We start from the raw sequence: 21,574 nt of genomic DNA, 5'->3' as shown, positions 1-21,574 counted from the left end.
GGATAATCAAGGATGATTTTCTCATCTCAAGACAACTTAATTACACGTACAAAGACAGATGATTTTTCTAAAGCACATTGACAGATTCTGGAGAATATGGTATAAACATAATTTGGGCAGGGAGTACCATTCAACCAAATACATCACCCTTCCAGTTAATGTTTTCTTAAATTAAATAGTGCCAGTTTCTAGTGCGTGCCTGCTTGCTCAGTTACTTCAGTCATGTCAGACTTTTTTGTGATCCTATGGACTGTAGCCCATAAGGCTCCTCTGTTCATGGGATTCTCTAGGTAAGAATACTGGAACGGGTTGCCATGCCCTCCTCCAGGGGATCTTCCTGGCCCAGGGATTGAACCCGTATCTCCTGTGTCTCCTGCATTGGCAGGCAGCTTCTTTACCCACTGAGCCACCTGGGAAGCCCACAAGTGTCCATTACTGGCAACCAAAAGAACTTACATAGTTTGGTCTCTTGATGCTAGTGGCAGCAGTTATAAGTGGCTTGTGTCGTTTGTTTACTAAACTTGACTTCAGAAATTCTTCAACTTATGTGTAGTAAGAACTACATTGGAGCATGTTAAAAATGCAGGTTTCTGCCCTCCTCCCTAGAGTTTCTCAAAAAATTGGCCCAGGAATCTGCATTTTTAACAGTGTTCCCAAATGGTCCTGATGATAAAAGAAAGGGAAAATCGTGAAACCTCAGATCCATTCATGTGCCATTTAAATAAAAGCAAGAGGAGAAGCGATGAAAAATAATTTGAAACCTTTAATTAATGATGTTGTTTATATAGTAAAAACATAAAATCTTTTAAATAAGGTACATTCAATTTCTCAGAGCATCTAATATTCAGATAATTTATATTTCATACACTTTCCAACGTTAAACAATTGACTACATAATGCATTTTCTATAAAATGGTATTACAGCTTATACAGGTTAAAGTATATTACAAAAATGCTCAACACAGGAAGAATGGCAGTACATATTAGGAAATGCTACAAACATTCTGTTAAAAATATATATTTTTATCTCTTTCATGTATCATAATAATAAACAGAATATATATATTTTTCTTTCTAAAATTAAGTCTTACACAGTTTCCCTTTAGGATGGTAATATGTACAAACCTTATATCTGAATGAATATAAATAGCAAATACTATAATAGTGTTACAGATATATTAGTAACTTTTACAGAAACAAAATGGCTTTTAAATAAAAGCCTCTAGTACAGCTGAAATCTCAAAGCTATTTAAATTAGACATTCTGATATTTAGTAAGACACAATGGAGTCTCATTTCTTATTTCCAGTTGAATTACTGCAAGCAGTAACAAGAGAAAATAGAGGCAGTAGATACTGGACCAGATGTGTCAGCTGGATAAACTATTTGGGGTTTATACTTTGGGGGAGAGATAAGAGTTCTTTCTCCACACCATAGTTTCTTTTGGGGCCCTGGGGTCAAAGCTAGTCCTTGGTGATGAGAAAGAAATCATTGTTCCCTCCTCAAGCGCCTGAGAAACAGTCATTCATCAGATCTGGTCCGTCGTGAGGAAACAGCTCCGTGACCATTTCCGGTTATAAGCAGCTTATCTTTAATGACTGGACCTGGTTTCCTATCATTTCTAAAAACAGCTTCCGATATAACCTGTACATGGTGAAGCTGTGAAGGAACCGGATGGTCTTCTTGAGACTCTGAATGACAGTCTTGGGGAAGTGGTACGTCTTCAAGTGCTTTAGGGCGTGCAGCAGGCCCTTGCGCGTGTCCTGGTCGCCATTTTTTATCCTCCACAGGCTGAGCAGCTTCAGGAGTTGCTCACTTGATTTGCACGTCTTCACTGTTTTCTCAACGTCTTCGGTCGTCACTTTCTTCCCCGGCAAGCTTTCCATCAACTTTAGAAGCTGCTCAAAGGTGAGGTTCAGGTGTCCAATGTGCCTCCGCACGCTGTTTTCACAGAGGTCAATGTCTGAATGAAGCAAAAACAGAGACATTCATTCACACAGTCTATCTAAAGCCACTACAGAACTACCCCGAGGCAAAAGGGAGTTCCCCAGCATTTCATAATTTAAAGGCCGACCTCCTCCTTTCCTTTGAGGGAGGGCTCAGGTCACGCTAGTTATTTCTGAGAACTGAGTTCAATATTATTTTGTGTTACAACAGAATAATATGCTTTCTGTATTCTCGGCATCCAACAGAGCTTTGTGAAAAGCCCACATTTGGAAAATAACAGTAAGAAACTAGAGACACATTGTTCTCAGTTTTCTAAGAAAATCTGAAGAAATGAAAAGCGTAACATTTTAGAAAAAATACAGTTAGCTATTTTGTAATATAAACTTTCATTAATTGATACCAATATATGTGCTATTTGAAAAATTAGTTGCTTCAAATAGTCTTTAATAAATAGCACCAGAGGATTATCAGCACACAGGAGATCTGAAAATCCAATAATACGAGGCCAGAGAACAGTAGGATACACATGGCCTAGAGAATATTTTGGTAATGAGCTAGGACATAAACATAGATGAGTAAGTAATGTTTCTGTTGATGACATGAGTCATTTAGTATCTGTAAGACCTAAGGCAAGTCCCTTCATCTTTCTGGGATAAAATGTCTTCATTTATAAAACAGGGAATTCGATCCCATCCAATTCTAACTGTCTCTGTTTCTCTACTTCCCTTTCTTTCTGCTTCAGGGCTAATTATACTTTCAAAGAATACATTTTGTTTGCCAAAAACAGAAGACAAGTTTACTCTGCACAAGTGAAAGCATTCAACTGTCAAAGATGTTAGTCTCCTAAAATCTGTTGCCTCAGTTTCCAGATGTTTGAGGCTTTAGAGTTGTGTAGGATTCCTCAATCATTTAACTACACGTGAAGAGCAGAATGGATTTCTCATTAACATTGCATCATGAAAGCCCCCTTTTTTCCAGAATGTCCTCCCAATGCTAATTCAAGTCAGAACTTTCTCTTCTGTGTATCCCAAAGCTTATAGTACACTCTGGATGAAACTTACTCCCTTTTCCCTTCTGTATTAATTCACTCCCATCATAATACACACACACACACACACACACAGTTTCAAAAGGAGATTCTTTACAAAACTAAAACATGAGAGTACTTGCATTTAAATAGCCCCTTTCTCCAAGAAGCTCAAACACTTTAAAGAACTTATCTCATTAATCCTCACGACATGTGCTATTAAAATGGTAATTTTAAAATAGACTGTATTGTGAGGATTAATGAGAGGATACCTAGACACTTAGATTCTCTCTGGAGAGAATTACCAGATAAATACCACATAGTTTCTTGGTAGAGTTGCGAGGTAAGATCTAAAATAGTTAAAGAACTTCTAGATATATCAGACAGGATGCTCGCACACCTACTAAGGGATCCAGAGTCAGATTTCCTGAGGTTTATTCCTACATTTGAAATGTATTTTCTCTCCTTCCAGAGAGACAGTTGAAAAATTGGAGAGTAGAGTAGGTGAAAATAAAACCTCGCATGACTGATCTAGGAACAGCTTCTCCTCTATCATTTGAAAACTATTTCAGTCCAACAATAATTCCCAAAGGGAAACAGCATCCATACAACTAAACAGGTACATAGTCTCATTTCTGTTGTATGATGAGCAGGTGTTCTGATTTCTGTTTGAGTTATTTAGTTCAGGCTACCATACCTTGGATGATCTTCTTGACCATATCTTGGTCTTTGTTTTGATGCTTCCATAACTTCAGCAGCTGGAAAGTCTGTTCTCGTGAGTTGTGTCGCTGTTTTATCCTCTCTATGCTCTCTGCATTTACTTTGGTGCCAGGCAGATTGTCTACCAGGACACTGAGCCAGTTCGGGGTAAGCTTTGTAGGAACAGCAAACCTGAAGAACGCCTCCTCACACAGGGTCATGTCTAAAAGGAAGGTGGGAAGATTAAGAAGATTTACTCAATAATTTGGGCTTCCCTGGTGGCTCAGATGGTAAAGAATCTGCCTGCAATGCAGGAAGCCTGGGTTCAATCCCTCAGTAGGGAAGATCCCCTGGAGAAGGGAATGGCAACCCACTCCATTATTCTTGCCTGGGAAAATCCCAAGAACAGGAGAGTCTGGTGGCCTACAGTCCAAGGGATCACAAAGAGTCGGACATGACTAAGCGACTCACACTTTCACTTTCACTCAGTAATTGGAATCTTGGATGTCTAATGGATAATAATAATAACAGGAAGAAGAAGAAGGAAAGGGAGAGGGAGATAGAGAAAAAAAGGACAAAAACCAACACAGTTGCATTTTCCAGAATATTGCATGCTAAAATGAAAAATTTGAATAAAATCAACCTTCTATTGCCTGATGTTAATGGCAGATTGCCAATCCAGCTCGGTCCCATGAAATATTCTTTTAGAATATTTTGGAGGGGAAGAGTTTACTAAATGTCTAATAAAAATATAGTATTGCTATAAAAAATTACAGCAAAAATTCTATTACTTAATATAATATTAACATATTTTAAAGTAACTATTAAACATTCTTTTAAAGGCTTGGCTGGTATCTAAAAGTTACTTCAAGGCCAGTGTCAAATCATTGTCTTTAAGAAAGCCTGAAAAGTAACCTGAAATAGCATATTATTTTCTGCACACACACATACACACAGTATCTTTGGGAACAAGGATGGATACAGAAGTATAAGCATACATTAAGTGGGAAAATAATCAAACACAAAAACTTGTCATTTAGAAAAAAGGTCCAATAAGCTGAGTGTCTGGGTAGCATTAGTCTATCGTAGGGATTAAGAGTCTGTGTTTGGATTCATTAGGTCTGGGTTTGAATCCTGACTCTGCCATTCAAGTTCATACAGTAACCTGAACAAACTTCACAGTGTTTTTGTAAAGATTAAAACCCATATAGCAAAAGTGTCTGGCAAATAGTAAGTGTTCAAAGAGTGATATAAATAAAATTATAAATGGATTAAAGAGAATGTTAAAGTTAGATGTTACTCCTTTTAACATCCCTCCCCACATTCCATCATTTAATAAGAAACCAGACAGGATGAATGACTTAGCTAAGATTTTTATAAAACAGAAAAAATGTTGGAACCAGGCTTAAATCTTAAATCTCCCAATCCACGTTGCTATGTTTTATATACATCTATGTTGCACAAAAAGATGTTTGAAGAGAGTCAAGCTGACTAAATACTAAAAGGTCAGTTATCCTCGGTGTGATGAATCCTTGGTAGGAGGTCTGAGACTAGTGTGCTGGCAGGAGTAACAAGATGAGGATACCAACCTGATTAGTGTCATCACCAACATGGGGTGCATTCAGATACCTTGAACTTGGAGCTAGTGACCCTTCCTGAATAGAGTTTAAGACATATACAGGAACTCAGTACTTCTGTGCAATAGGTGCAGTAATACCACAGGTAACAAAGCCAGTATTGCCTTTCTAATTTGTCATCTATTTATATCACCGTGGCTCAGATGTAAAGACTCCACCTGCAATGCGGGAGACCTGGGTTTGATCCTTGGGTCGGGAAGATCCCCTGGAGACCGAAATGGCAACCCAGTCCAGGATTCTTGCCCGGAAAATCCCATGGACAGAGGAGCCTGGAGGGCTGGGACGGTCCGTGGCATTGCAAAGAACTGGACACGACTGAGCGACTAACACAATCCGATCCAAGTACTCTCAATTACTTGGCTTCTTAGTTGCCAATTTATACTTTGGCTAATAATACAGATGTGCTTAAAAGTGATAAAAATGCATAGGTTAAAAACATTCTGCAACTTGGACTCTGATAATGTGACCTTCAACATAATCTTACTTCACCCCTTTTCTGTGGGTAACGTGATTCAAGTGTGAAAGTCAGGGTTTGGAGCACTATTATAGGAAGATGGAGACTTTTTGAAAGATTTTTGAGTTGTGGCTTTAGCAATGATGCACAGAGAATAGTCTTAGTTGGTTAAAATTCAAGAAAGGGGAAATATAAGTTTAACTAAGAAGGACCAGAGAGTCTTGTATTCAACCCAGAGGTGGTACGAAGATTGATATTTTGAAACATAATTACCTATTCCGCATTTGTGAGTCGATGATTCGCTGCTACCAGAACATATATTGTCATGCGTTGCATTTCCTTTCTGAGTTAGCAGGAGCCCAAATGCACTGCAATTCGTGTGTTTTCTACAGGGCGCTTTGGATGATGTCTCATTCGAGAAGAACCCATCTGGACATCTTTTGCAAACTGTATTTCGCTCCGGGGTTCCTACAAAAATATCAAGCCGTTTAGCACATTGTTCTCAAGTACTCTCGCAGCAGAAACCATCTTAACAGAGTTGGGGTAAGACTTTTCACTTGGTTTTTACTGCTACTATTATGTTGCAGGAAACTTCAGGCATTTTCATTTTTCACGTCATTAGACAGAACAAAACTTCTACAGTGAACCCCTTAGGCATTCTTTCCTCCTTGTAATACAAACACAAATGTGTTCTGTTGTTACCTACAAAGCACATAATGGGAGAGGGAAGAAAAGAAGGGTAGGATATTCAATTAGTCCTGCCTGTGCTGAAGTTGTCAGGAAGATCTTGTTGTCAGCCATATTCTCCACACAATTATCCCTGGAAAATCATGAAAATAACTGCTGTGTAACCACTGTAATATCATTCTTTGAAATCAGTACCCGTGGTATGCCACATCGTTAAATCCCAATCGATTCCTACGGAAGTTCTTTCTTTTCTGAATCCTAATTGTGAAGCAATTCGTAAGTGTGCTAACCCCAAGAAGTAAAAATTTACAACATCTTAATAAACTTTTGAAGGTGGCAATAAAGTTAACTGTGGACTTAAGCGTAAGCCTGCAGTTACATAATAAATGGAAGATGATATACCATTTGCTTAAACTGTTGAGTTTAAAAAGGGCACAGTCGTTAAAATTTCAGGCAAGGGTGACTGAAAGGGCATTTTCTTTCATGGTGGAAAGATACTTGATAAATTTGGGGAAATCATTGGCAGGAAAACTTGAACCAGTCAACAACCCAAGATGCTATTAAAAATAAACATCTTTAAAACCCTTGACTCTATGCCTGAGTAGATCATACATTATAGTGTATTTGCATATGAAAATACCTCCATCTAGTGTAAGCTAGTTGAACAGATTTAGACTCCAGTGTTCAAATGTAGCTATTCCAGGGCAATTCTGGCTGACACAAGATACCAAATACTAAAGAAACAAATGAAAGTTAGAGAAAGTTAATAAACTTCATTTATTAAAACTTTTAACCTCCCATTTCATTGCATTCTCTACCAAAAAAGGGAAAAAGAGCACAGTGAATTTGGTTTTATTTTCACCTCTGGCTTCTTTCTTTTCTAAAGGGTTTGATAATGCATTGACCAATAAAAATGACAAAAAGGTGGCAGAAAAAAAGAAAAGGGGAGACCAAGCATGAAATTTTAACATGCTAAATGCCATTTCCAGGGTTGCAGTGACATTATCTTAGGAACCACCTTACAAAGAGGTCTCTCTTTTTTTTTTTTTTAGTATTTTCTTACTATACTCCTCTCCTTAAAGGGGATCCAACTCCACACCAAATTCTACAGTATCATAAGCAGAGGTATTTGGGCATGGACTGCATGGTATTATTTTATTGTGAATATTCTGGGAATAAATGGTCTTAGACATCTGGATCCAAATCTCCCTTTGTCAGCTGCACAAAGAAGAATCTTTAATTCTTCACATACGTGTTGATGGCTTGGGTGTTCTTCTGCATTCCAATGAGAAGGTCATAGGCACAAGACACTCTTCCAGGTAATTTAGCCTTTAAAGTTCCTTACCAAGAGGAATCCAAGAATTATAGAAGGAAAGTTTCTTAATATATGTGGAGGCTTTATGTGATGACCTTTCTGTAAAGGGCTTCCCTCTCTCATGATTGACAGAACTTCTTATAAAAGGATGTATCCATCTAAGTAAATGATTTTGCCTTGTTAATGTCAAGAGAAACACCCAAAGTATAATCTGGTAGGCAAAACGTGAAACAGAATGGCAAGAGGAATTTTGCTTTTCAGTTGAGAATTCACCATGCTAGGCATAAACAATTATATAAGAATTATACAACTAATAGAACTAACTACAGTTGATCCTTGGACAATGGTGGGTTAGAGGACCCAACCTCCTTGCATTGGAAAATCCCATTATAACTTTATAGTCAGCCTTCTATAGCCAGAGTTCTGCATTCACAGATTCACACAACGGGGATCAGGTATTACTGTAGTATTATTGAAAAAAATTTGCATAGAAGTGGACCCACGAGGTTCAAACCCATGTTATGCTGTTCAGAGGTCAGCTGTAAAATCTGAAGACAAGGCAATCTGACTTCAAAACAACAGAGAATGAATGTTAAATACTCTTTAGACTAAAACTGCAGAATCTTGCCTTCTCTTTGGTCTGGAAACTTTTTATATTTTAGGCAGAGAGAGGTGAGTAAATAAATAAACCTCTGTGTACCTTTGTGCTAAGACTTCGATTGCGTGCTTACTTCATTCTACAAACAGATTTTCATGCTTATATGAGTAAAATTCTTACTATTTCCATTATTTTTCAAAACTTTCTAGTTTCCAAACTGCAATGCCCTGCTTAATGAATTTTCCTACATATATAAATTACTGAATGGAATTAAATGCATCTGTTTCTGTTGGATGGGCTTCTCACTCTACAACTTGGGTTAGCTTTTGAGTCGCAAATTGTCATCCAGTAAAAATTAGGAAGTGTCACCAATTTCTCCCTCAAAGACTTATACTAGAGGCATTTTAAGGAACTGTTATGCAATTTGCACCCTCTGTGACTGATTTTATAAAATGCAGAACTTAGGACACTTAATAGTTCAGTTTTTGAATATATTTAATTCGTGTCCGACTCTTTGTGACCCCATGTACTGCAGCCTACCAGGCTCTTCTGTCCATGGGATTTTCCAGGGAAGAATACTGGAGTGGGTTGCCATTTCCTTCTCCAGAAACCTAAAATGTTGATAATAATTTAGACTCTATATTGCAACTTCTGAAAGTCAAAATGGTTACGAGTAATTCACATGCTCTGAACCCATGGTTGTCAACTAGGGGTGATTTGGCCATCCAGGGGACACTTTAGTGGAAAGAGTACTATTTTAGCATTTAGTGGCTAAAGACCAGGGATGCTGCTGAACATGCTACAATGCACAGGACTGCTGCCCACGAAGAGAATTATTCAGCCCCCAAAGTTAGTAGTGCTGAGACTGAGAAACACTGATTCAAATTGAATAATTGGAATCTATACCCATACTGCTTCCTCCAGAAAAGTGAGTGAATACTCTTAATTTTTCCAGGCCAGGAGAACATGCAGACGATACTGAAACTTCATGAACGTAGCAAAAAAAAAAAAAAAAAAAGGTGGATTGCAGCTTTAAAAAATTCAGTGCAAAGTGGCCTTAATCTCTGCTCTTCAAAATGCAAAAAGAGAAAGTACTTTGTTTGTAGACAAGTACTTACTCTTGGCTTGCCAGTCTGTTTTGTCTAAGATAAAGAATCAGCTTCATAGAAGAGATGCTGCTATAGCCGTTATCCTCCCAGACACTCAACTCCCCTGCCAAAGGAAAAACTAGCTTCATTTTTAATAATGAGCTGCAGTTCCCCTAGCCATTCTCACTTTTTATATAATTAATTATAACTACTCACTGTTTGCATGCCAGAGCCTCATTAATATCAGCATAATTACTCTCTTGGTATCAATTAACATTTCTGATGTTTGTCCAAAAGCACTGCACTCTGAGGCTGTCCATGCCAAAGTGAAACACAGACATAGATCAGCTATGAATGGTGCAACTAAGAGTGTGTCCCTTTAAGAAAGAGCAATCCATCACACATCTCATTAGAGAGTGATTTGCTGCATTTGAGATTTGTCACTAAATTGGCCCGTCGTGGCAAAGTGCTCCTCTGAGGAATGGTTCTTTGGCAGCCATCCAGACACATAGTACATACCTAGCAGATTCCATTACCTTTGTAATTTGCTATCCTGTAATGTCATCAGGACCAACTTGTTCCCTTAAACTTCCCCCACTACCTGACTCTGTGTGATGTTAATGAACTTGGCTGGTACATACCCGGGTGTAGCACTCCGAACCCAGGGGGACAGCTCCTGTGCTTCAAGCAGAACTCCAGCTCCAGATAGCGCCCCTCCTCACATTCACACACGCGGTTATGGGTGCGACTGCACTCCTGCTTTACATACTGCAGTTCCTTGCACACTGGGCTGCAGTACAGACACTCGTCACTGGTGTGCCAGGTGTCCGTGTAGTAGTGGTCAGGACAAGGGGCACACACGGTCTTCCGCCTTGCCGTGCAGGGCTGTTTCAGGAAGGTGCCAGGAGGACATTTGTCACACATCAGCTGACGAGAGCTCTCAGGGTCATAATGAAGGTACTTTGGAGGAAAGGTTTCCTGGGTGGTCCATTTAATGGAGATGTCTAGGAACTAGAAGAAGAAAGGGAAATAGTGGTATGTTAGCATGGAAATGGGGTGATTCTTCTGTGCAAAAGCATCATTAACCTCAGAGTCCTTTACTACCTGGAACCTCATGCTGTTCCTGCCTGCGGAGCTAGGACCACAGAAAACAAGTTCAGAAGCCATAACTCTTGCCTCTACGTAGATTAATCTCCAAGACCATGATGGCAGTACCAGCAAAGTATATTAGGAAAACATAGCTTATAGATAGCTGGAGTGGAAAGCTCATCCAAGTAGAAATTATTACACTTAGATGCACTGCTAAATAGCCTGTGTGCCTTGAGTAATACTTTATCTCCCTGGGTTTTAGGATAATCATTAGATTAGTGAGTTGGGTGAACTAGTGAGTTAGGTGAACTAGATTCTCAGGATAGCTATACCAGGATCCCTAGACTCCTTGATAAAAATGTAGATTCCTGGAATTTATATTCCTAAAAATTCTGATTCTACAGACGTGAATTCTAAATTTAAAATTTTGAATTTTAAATCCTCAGATGGGACTGAGGATTTAAAAATGTCCTGCAATGATTCCCATCTGTAGAACCCATATACAATAAATATTATTTCACTTATTCACTTGTTGGTAGTTATGTACCAGGCTCTGTTCTGGGTATTTGGGATACAGGAGTGAATAAAATAGTCAACAAACTCTGTCTTATGGACTTTATTTTAATAACAAATTATACATAAATTATGTGTTAGAAGATGAATGTTGTAAAAAAGTGAGCAAGTAAAAGATTGGAAATATGGAGGGGAAGGTGGAGAAATTACAATCTTTATTATGGGGTGATGGTCACAGTAGTATATTTAAGATCAGATATTTTTCTTTCAGTTTTCCTGTTCTAAGCTGTAATGATTTCACATGTATGTAAACAGTTGGTGATTATACTCACTCTGGTCATTCATTCACTCATGCAGCAGATATGTATTGCATGCTTACCAGAAATACGCTGATGAGAAGATATAATCTTTGTGCAGCTGGTAATCTGCTGGAAAACTATTAAAATTTTAAGACTGATATTTCCTCCAGAATATCAGTGTAGTCTTGAATCTTATAGGTGACTGATGTCTAGAAAATGAAATGATCACCTCTCTTGAGGTTAACTGGGGAAAACTTGAGGGAGTAGGCAGGGTTTCAGAAGTTTCTATCCATAATGGCCAAAGAGGTGTGTGCATAGTAGAGAGAGAGTTGTGTGGGCCAGAATCCTGCTTGTGAAGGTGGCTCCAAATGAGTATTCTATCTTGTATTCTAGATCTCAAAAGGTCTTCAAGGGAACACTGAAGTAGTTCTTCACACTAATTAAGAGAAAAAGTGTTGTTTCTGTGTAGGGGTTGTTTGTTTGGCTTTTATTGTTTGTTTTTGGTACAGGGATCAACACTGACTATTTTCAGACTTTTGGGAAGCAACAGGCTAAACACAATAATTTTTTCTAAACTCTCTTCTTTGCAGAACTCAGCAAATCTCACAGAAACCCTTTGACCTGGAGGAAAGTGTGCCAAGCTAGGAAAACAGCACTCCTTTTTGAATGAGGAATGACAGAGGTAAAGAAAGGCCTTTTTCATAAGTATTTGGGCATTTTAATAAGCAATAGAATCCACCTGCCAATACAGGAGATGCAAGAGATGCGGGTTTGATCCCTGGGTTGGAAAGATCCCCTGGAGAAGGAAATGGCAACCCATTCAACTATTCTTGCCTGGAAAATTCCATGGACAGAGGAGCCTGGTGGGCTACAGTCCATGGGGTCGTAAAGAGTGGGACACAACTGAGCATGCATATACACATGCCCTCATTTCTTATTGGGATATGGCTAGCAACAAGGCAGTTTGGACCTAATATGAGCTGATAAACCAGAATTGAATAAAATATCTTCCCTAGGGCCACAGACCTTTTAACTGAGAGCAGTTTTCAGAGTGCTATAATGTAAAGGACCGCTAACCAACAAAAGATAACTACAGTGGAAAATTGGGGCTGCCTTGATATTTTCAAGACACTCTCATGACCCAATGGTTTTGGGGAAAAGGATGTTCTTGAATTCCCCTGGGGCTTTTTATTGGCTAAGATAAAGTGGGTCAACAGTAGAAGAAAGAAATGGACCAGTAATGAGTGAAAGCTCTGGTTTGGTCTGTATCTTTCAGAAATCTATTCATTCAACATATGTCTCTTGACCACCCACTGTGTACCAGGCATTGTAGAAGGTCTTAGCATATGGTGACCCACAAAACAAGGATGCTCTTCAGACTGCTCACAGTCTAGCGAGAAGACAGAGAAGTGAAGGAATAAATAATTACAGATAACGATCAATCTTTTGAAGGAAATGAAGCAAGATGAACTAACTTTGTTGCTACTTGGTCATTCTAATAATATTGTACTATATTTCTGAAAGGCCCTTTGTGTGGGTTTGGCTGAATTATTTCTAACATCCTCAACGCTAGGGAACGAAGTATTCCTGATGCAACTTGCAAAGACACATGAAAGCAATGAGAAATGTTTTTATTTTTTTATGTCTTGATGTTCACTTTTGATTTCCTGAAAAGCCACTTTTGAGGGTTCTGTTTTTTCAAGAGGCCCAGCTCAGAGGTCCACAGGGACACATTTGTCTTGCTTACTGTGGCTGAGTGAGCCCCATCCTGGTAGGGCTGGCAGTCCTGAGACTTAACCCTGCCTGATTTCCCATCATCCTGCCCTTCCCATGACAACGCAGCTCATTTACCCATTAGCTGACTCTTTTCTCTCTTACCAAGAAGAGATGAGGATGAAATGGGAAAACCATTTCTAGTGTTCCTCACTAGAAGCAGCCACACAAATACAAGATCTGACCGAGAATACTGATGCAATTTGTATTTTTCTAGGCAATTGGACATGACACTGTTGGTTTTCTGAAACCATGCTTAAGAAATTAGTTGCCATTTCTTCAAAATACAGGGAAGCTGAGGTGAAAGGAATCCACAGAGGAAAAAAATTAATAAATTAGGTTGACTTAAGGATTAGAGAGCAATTATATAATAGTGAAGATCATTTCCCCTAGGCTACCGCATGGAATTATCATATATATTTTTAAAAATTGGAAAGCCTTAAAGAACTGCAGACTTGTTTTCAGCAAATTCTATGGGCCTCTGTGATTTACTTGAAAATTTTCCACTTTGGTAAAAAGACAGAGCTCTGTGTGGCCAAAATTAGATGCTTAGCTCTCCATCTCTGGTTAGCCTCAATTCCCGCATGGAATTTCTGGAACCAATTCTTGACAGAGGATTGGCAAAATTAATAAACCTCTTCATCTCAATCCCCTCTTTCTTCTGCATTTTCTAGAAAAGCAATGAAAAATATGCCAAAGGAGGACAGTCCATCTTAACACTGGCTCTGTGTCCTTTGCCAGCTGATAACATTTAAAGTCTAAGAAGAGTACAAAAGTAATTTTTGTGTGAAGTGAATAAATACTGATGAATATCTGCAAAAGCTAGGACTTGTGCATAGGTGTCTGCAGAAGCCTGAAGTGTCCTATATAAGAGTGTCCTATATTATAGTTTCCTATAAAAGAAGCTGCTTTTTCATGCTTAACTTTTTTTTAAATTGGAGGATAATTGATTTACAATATTGTGTTGTTTTCTGCTGTACATCAACATGAATCAGCCACAGGTATACATATGACCCCTCCCTCCTAAACCTCCCTCCCATTTCCCTCCCCATCCTACCCCTCTATGTTATCACAGAGCACTGGGTTGAGCTCCCTGTGTCACACAGCAAATTTCCACTGGCTGTCTATTTTACATGTGATAATGATAAAGAAACATTAAAATGGAATTTTCTCTCCATTTTTTCTTTCTTCCTCTTCCCACTCTATATCTGTCCACCAGCTACAAAAGTACAAAAGTAAATGAGGAACCAGTCCAGGTCACAGTAATTAGTGGAAGCAGAATTAAAACCCAGAGCATGTGCCATAGAATAGTATAGTTTGACCAAATCCTTTAACATTGCATAGCCCTAACATGCTAGTTTTTCATTCAGACTCAAGAGCATAGTGTTAGGAGATTATAGAAGTGAGATCACCCAGTGCCTTCCTTAAGTCCACATGAATGGATGGTGTTTCTTTCTTTGTGCTAAGACTAGCACCTGTCCAAGGTAACTGATATGGAAATGTCTTAGATGACACGTGATTTCAGTATAGCTGACTACCGGTATTTGCTGCTTAAAGGATACAGGAATATACTTTCTCCATCAAGTTTACTTTTGCGTGATGCAATGCAGTCAGTCCCCTGCTGCTGCGCTTATTCTCCAGTATGAAGAACCACGAGTGACCCAGTGGGTTTCCGTTTATGGAAAATTCATTAAAAGGAGCCCACACAAAGCTTGAAATAACTACTTGGTTTGGGAGTTCCTTTTGTGATCCCTCGTCATGATCTTTGCCGCAAAGAACTATTTGAGGACTACCAGAGTTAGCTAAACTTCTGGTCAATTTGGAAACCATGATATTTTACAATTCATCTTAGCCAAGAAAAGAAACATTCAGGATATATACCACAGTGAGTTTCCTAAAGATCTCTTGTAGTATAAACTACAAAGCTTATTAAAAAAAAAAACAAAAACTCTTTTGCTATGAAGGTTAGCTTATTTAACTTTCTATAGTCTTATGGTATAATGGGGCTTCCCTGGAGGCTCAGACAGTAAAGAATTCACCTGCGATGCTAGAGATCTGGGTTCGATCCCTGGGTTGGGAAGATCCTCTGGAGGAGGGCATGACAACCCACTCCAGTATTCTTGCCTGGAGAATCCCATGAACAGAAAAGCCTGGAGGGCTGCAGTCCATGGAATAGCAGAGTCGGACATGACTAAGCAATTAAGCATACACCTGGTATAGTGGCCTCTTCCCTATTTCTTCCAATCCTTAAATTATTTATTTATTCATTCATTCAGCAAACACTTATTGAGACAATTACTATGCTCAGGAAATATTGCTGAACAATAGAGCCGAGGAAGTTAATGTTCCTATTTCCTACAAGAATTCATCCAAAAGCCTCTGTTGGTGTAAAAAGTCACAAATCACTGCAAAACAATGAGAGGGAAAACAAAGGTAAAAAAAGGATCAAGAAAAGACTCAATAGAGAAACAGGTCAGAAATGAGAAGCTGAAATGAGGTAGTAGTAAGGAGGAGAGAAAAGATAGATATATGTTAGCTAATTGCCCGTGGAGGGAGGTACTAGAAAGAGTAAAGGAGGACATGCCCATGAATTATGACTATTAGGTATGTGGTGTTGCTGTTAATTACTGACAGCAGGAGAAAGAGGCAGTTATGGAGGAAGACAATGAATTTGGTTCTGGGTCCTCCAACAATGAGACTCAAGTGATGATGTCGAGTAGACACTTAAATATATGTATCAGGTATTCAGGATAGAAATGCAGCTAAAGACACAGATTTAAAGAGATGCAAATTCAATCCCTGGGTCAGGAAGATCCCCTGGAGGAGGGCATGGCAACCCTCTCCAGTATTCTTGCCTAGAGAATCCCATGGGCAGAGGAGCCTGGTAGGCTACAGTCCATGGGGTTGCAAAGAGTTGGACACGACTGAAGTGACTTAGCACAGGGTTATGAGCACATAAATGGTTCCAGAAACAGAGAAGTAGCATGGCATTACCCAGGGATTTTATACATAAAAAAATGTTAAGATATAACCTTTGGGACTTTACAAACATTTGCAAGATGAGATGAAAAAAAAGAAGGAAAAAAACAGTAGGGATTTTACAGAAAGTTTCAAGAAAAATGCTAAATGGATGATGAATAATAAGATATGAAAAATGTACAGGGTTTAGATCCATTAGATTGATATGAACTAACCAGATCTCTTTGCTGGGAACCTGCATATTAGGGTTCCAAATTCAGTTCAACCACCAGCTTAATAACCCTTGGCCATTATCTTAGCTCTAAAAAGAGATAATTCTTATTTCATCTATTCCTATACAATTGTTTTCAATTGAGTAAAGGGACACAAATAAACTTGGTAAAGAATAAGATTCCAGACAAGAATGAGTCATGACTACATATGCTAATTACACAGGAGGTGGGAAATAGGGAACATTTTGAATCAGATTCATTTTTGGAGACATTTTGAAGTCTCTTGTTCAGTAGGAAGTCACAAACCTAAAATGTGCCCCAGTCAGTTATTTATCCTATTCTTAAGTTGTTTTCAGAAAAAGCATCTCTGACTCGTTTTTAAAATCAGTTCCAGTATCTTCCCAACTTGTATCATTGACTTGGTCGAAAGGCAGTTCCACAGATTTGATTAAAGGGCTCAGATAGAAAAGGATTTGTTTCCATATACCTTAAATGTTTAGCGTGGTGTCTTACAGGCTTCCCAGGTGGCGCTAGTGGTAAAGAACCTGCCTGCCAATGCAGGAGTTGTAAGAGATGTGGGTTCAACCCCTGGGTTGGGAAGATTCCCTGGAGGAGGGCATGGCCACCACTCCATTATTCTTGCCTAGAGAACCCCATGGACAGAGGAGCCTGGAGGGTTACAGTTGCAAAGAGTCAGACACGACTGATGCGACTTAGCAAGCAGCATGCATAAGGTCTTATGGGCTTCCCTGGTGGCTCATAGGGTAAAGAATCAGTCTGTCACGCAATAGACCTGGATTCAATCCCTGGATCAGAAAGTGCCCTAGAGAAGGGAATGGCTACCCACTCCAGCATTCTTGTCTGGAGAATCCCATGGACAGAGGAGACTGGCAGGCTACAGTCCATGGGGTCACAAAGAGTTGGACATGATTGAGTGACTGACACATTCCCTGCTTTTTTCATGGTGTCTTATACACAGCAAGTATCCAATATATATTTTAATTTTATTCAATCCAGTAGATATTGAATACCTACTAGGTATAATTAGGATTGCTGGTGATTCTATAGACACATACAGAGCCTCCAGGTAAAGGATGCGTTTTCAAGGACAAGCACAAAATCTGTAACTTTCTTATCTGTAAAATGATAGTGATGACAAAATTTGCCTAAAGGAAGTTTTTTTTTTTTTTTTTTAAGCATCTTTCATTTTGCTTGGCATTTTGCATGGATCATTCTGTTTGTATTTAGCTTCTATTTTGAAGGTAAATGTGGGAAAAGCAGGTGGCTCATTTGAGAGGTTTATCTGCTGCTTCCATTTCTCTACCTGAGGGTCTGCCACTGCTTAATAATTTCCAGAACAGCCAGGATGAGGTCTCTAGGTAAGGATGCAGAGCAAATGCATTAAATCTATTCATCTATTAGGAACTGATGTGCTGCCAACAGCTTTTGCTACATAAACAGGAGAAAGGAAACAGGAACAATTATGATTTATTAGATGAATCGCTGGGCCAGACTTTACACTCTTTGCTTCCCGTGAGGCTGAAGAACTGTCTCTAGGTAAAACTTAACGTTAAATGCGTTTTGTTGTTGTTCCCTTCAAGAACTTTCCCTTTAGTTGTTTGTTTGGAGGCTTTTAGAATTAATTAGCAGTACCTTGTTTATGTCTGGAATCTACAAGAATTGTCAGAGCAGATTTGCTTCTGGTGCTTTTGCTGCTTCAGAGTTTTACAGATAATTAACATTTGCTAGATTAACAAATAAATGAGAAAAATCTCTAAGAACTTGTGATGCAAGTAAACACGTCAAACTTTCCAAGGCAGATGTGTGGACATCTCCCGCATTTTGAATCTCAGATCTTAATTTCTTCTCTTTGCTTATTTGTTTAGTCATTCATTCAGTTGTGTCCAACCGTTTGCAATCTCCTGGACTGTAGCCCATCAGGCTCCTCTGTCCATGGGATTTTTCAGGCAAGAATACTGGAGTGGGTTGCCATTTAATTCTCCACAGGATCTTCCTGACCCAGAGATTGAATTCATGTCTCCTGTGTCTCCTGCATTGCAGGTGAATTGCTGGGTCATAATCACCAGATTTGGGATATAACATCCATTTTGAAAATTTCAACTCAACAACAGAGCTGGCCACAATTTTCCTTTTAATTATATCCATTCAAGCCCACCAGACAAGCACAAGGGTGACATCCCTAGAATTTTCCAGAATTTTCCAGCTACAAAGTTCCTGGCACTTTGGACTCAGAATTGGCAATACATTTTAGTATGTTGATATTTTTGAACATCAATTATTAAGTCCCATTTTATTTCTACCTTTCTTTGAAGATAATTCCTTGTTCACATCATCTTATGAATTACTCTGGTTGGTGATGATTTAGATTGAAGCCCAATCAATATATGGTTAAGGGCATCTGGAGAGAGAAATTTAGAAAAGAACAGCCATGGTGGTTAGGAAATGAAATAGAAACTAGAAATGGAAATAGAATAAAACAGGATGTGACTTAAACATGTAGATGTTTATCATGTGCCTACAACAACGTGAAACATCCTTTTGGAAGTACTGGGTGATATGGTGAATAATAATAGCATAGTATATTATAACATCATGACATAGTAAGTTCTATACTTCACTTGTCATCTACCCCTCCAATCACCTCTGAGATGATAGTATTAATCCCCATTTTATAGATGAAGAAACGGAGCCTCAAAGAAGTTGAGTGATTGCTCAAAAGTCACAGAGCTAGCATACATTGAAGATAGGATTCAAACCTAATCCTGTCTGAACCTAAGCCTTTAACAATTGACTCTTCTCGCTAGGGACCTGCAGTGTTAGGAAGGAGACAGGCATTTAAGTGATCACCTATGACACAATGTAAAATTCTGGAAGATCTATATTTTGTCCATCTGTCCATACAGCCATCCATGCCACCTCATCCTATATCTATGCATCTATCTATCTATCATTTACATCATTTATCCTGGTGAATAAATTCCTCGCTCTTCTGTCCTGAAATGCAGTAGTTCACACAACTTCTCTAGAAGATGGTCCTGTGAGACTGAGCAGTCTGTTGTACTTTATACAAAATAGCAGCTTCTCAGTCAGTCAAGCACCCGCTTAAATTTGTCTTCCTTTTTTGCTTACTCTTCTTTTGCTAGCCCCTGCTTCCCTAGGATTGCTGTTTCTAATAAAGGAGCTAAACTATAAAGTGTTTGCCTCATGTTCTCTATCCTGAACGGTCTGGACTTAGAACTCAAGTCCGGTAAGGAAGCTGGGATATTTAATTTCATCAGGAAAGAAAAACAACAGTGGCCTCCTCTAGCTGAAGGAGCAGGTGAAAAAAGCATTTAAAAAATCCACTGGGATCACTTTGCCCAAGGATATGACTCTGAGTCCCATCCCAGGACGTTTGTATCTCCAGCAGAGAAAAGAACTCTGGTTGAAGGAACTCAGAGGCTTTCCTCTGCTTTGTGGGTATTTTTCACTGGACTCCACTGCTAGATTTCAGCTCCTATTAGAGAGAGAAAAAAAAAAAAAATCCTCAGCTAGGTCACCGTAGGGAAAATTACTTCACTTCTCTGAACCTTAATTTCCTTGCCTGTAAAACAGATTCCAGTCTCTGCATCAGAGGGTTTTTGTGAAAATGAAGGCTGTTAGCATTGTCCTCTCTGTCCAGGACCTAGGATCTTATAAAAATTAATATCTGGAACAAGGTTGGTTTGCTGGGAAAGAAAATGTTGGGAGTCATGTACAGGCAATGAGGTGCTCTAATGTACAAGTGACTTGTATCATTTAAACTCACAAATCTGCCAGAACTATCACATCCACCTCCTTCCTCACCAGAGAAAGCTGGAAGGTACAATGTTACCATGTTTCTGGAAGGTAGGACAAGGGAGAAGGCTTACAAACAGTAGGAATAGCTACATCATTGTTCAGTAAACATCACTCATACTTTGTAGTTGACCCATTATTTTAGCACAATCTAGTTGATTTTTTCCCCTTTTACTGGCTATTAAGAGACAGCAAACAGAGTGTGGGAACAGAGGATTCTGTCTCTCAGCCCACGTAGTATTCATTCTCCAGGGCATCTTCCTGACCCAGGAATCAAACCCAGGTCTCCCCCATTCCAGGCAGATTCTTTACCATCTAGCCACCAGGGAAGCCCAATGTAGTATTCCAGCACAGTATTAATGGTCATGCCAATCTACCCATTAACATGCTTATTTCACCTGAAGGTGAAATGCTTCCTTGTGAATACAAATTCAAAGAAAACTCTGCTCAAAGAGGCTAAAGAGATTGCTGGTGACCATAATTACATCTCTTTAGTAAGTCCTGAGGGAATAGGGCTTCTAAGTAGGATATGAAAATATGCACATTAATGGCTTCTATGCTAGCTAAAGACAAAAAGGTCTTGTTTCCGAATTTAAAAAAAAAATAGTTTTTAGCTTAAAAGAATAATCTGATCCTAAAACACAGAATTCTTACTGCTTAAAAGTAGGTAACATTTCAAAAAGCTGCTTCCTCTTTTGATCTCCTTCACTTAAACAGAATTTCTTATCAATGAAACCAGTTGGGCACAAGGAACTTTGACAATTGCAACAAAGTAGATTTAAAATTTTTTTCTTTAGTATGCTTTTTTTCATAGATAACTAAGTCCATTTGATTTTTGTATGTCTGGCATTTTAAATAGTATCAATATATAATAAAACACTTTAATTTATTTTTAATGACAAAAACGTAATTTTTTTTTTTTTTCCACTGTGCAAACTGCTTCAGTGCCTGCAGCCTACTGGCAGAGGCCAGGCAATAGTTTGGGGCTGGGTTTGCTCTGGCATGGGACACTATGAGAGGCCCAGGGGGATGAGCCAAAAGTATAAAATTATAGCAGAGCTTCCAGATATCATGTGGTACAACACACCTATTTTAAAGGTGAGCAAAGACCCAGAGAAATGAAGTCACAGACTGGACCTCAGAGTCTAAGGCAAAACTGAGGAATAAGATCTCTTGCTTCTTGACTGCTGTTGCGGAGGTCTTACTATCATTACACCTCACAGATGACTTCCTAAATTACTTCTGTTGGTGGTGATGATGGTGGTATGAATGCCAGAGGGAATTTAAGAATAGGGCCTTGATATCCATATTTTCTAAGAATAAAATACGTTTTTGAACAAGAAAGTAATATTACATGGCAATAGAGGTTTAGGGATCAAAGACCAGAGACGAAAACTGAATTTACCAAAGGCAGTCACAAA

General features: G+C 38.9%; 2 protein-coding genes and 1 non-coding gene across 3 annotated transcripts in view; 1 reads left to right on the top strand and 2 right to left on the bottom strand.

The window, feature by feature from the left end:
* Positions 1-746: 746 nt before the first annotated feature.
* TNFRSF11B (TNF receptor superfamily member 11b) overlaps positions 747-21,574 on the bottom strand; it is a 28,178-nt gene continuing 7,350 nt past the window's right edge. The window contains 4 exon segments of the mRNA NM_001098056.2: positions 747-1,962; positions 3,671-3,895; positions 6,037-6,231; positions 10,093-10,462. Coding sequence (NP_001091525.1) covers positions 1,574-1,962; positions 3,671-3,895; positions 6,037-6,231; positions 10,093-10,462 — 1,179 coding nt within the window. The 3' untranslated portion in view covers positions 747-1,573.
* Positions 6,219-21,574, top strand: part of COLEC10 (collectin subfamily member 10) — a 195,041-nt gene continuing 179,685 nt past the window's right edge. The window contains exons 1-2 of the mRNA XM_025001502.2: positions 6,219-6,306; positions 11,943-12,034. The gene's annotated coding sequence lies outside the window, so the exon portion shown is untranslated. The remainder of the gene's footprint in view (positions 6,307-11,942; positions 12,035-21,574) is intronic.
* LOC112449671 (small nucleolar RNA SNORA42/SNORA80 family) lies at positions 21,079-21,213 on the bottom strand. Its single transcript, XR_003038265.1, has one exon. It is a non-coding gene; the product is annotated as a small nucleolar RNA SNORA42/SNORA80 family (small nucleolar RNA).

The sequence above is a fragment of the Bos taurus genome, chromosome 14 (assembly GCF_002263795.3).
Source record: "Bos taurus isolate L1 Dominette 01449 registration number 42190680 breed Hereford chromosome 14, ARS-UCD2.0, whole genome shotgun sequence".
NCBI lineage: Eukaryota > Metazoa > Chordata > Mammalia > Artiodactyla > Bovidae > Bos > Bos taurus.
Note: the sequence above shows the minus strand (reverse complement) of the source record. Positions and strands in the feature narration are given on the sequence as shown.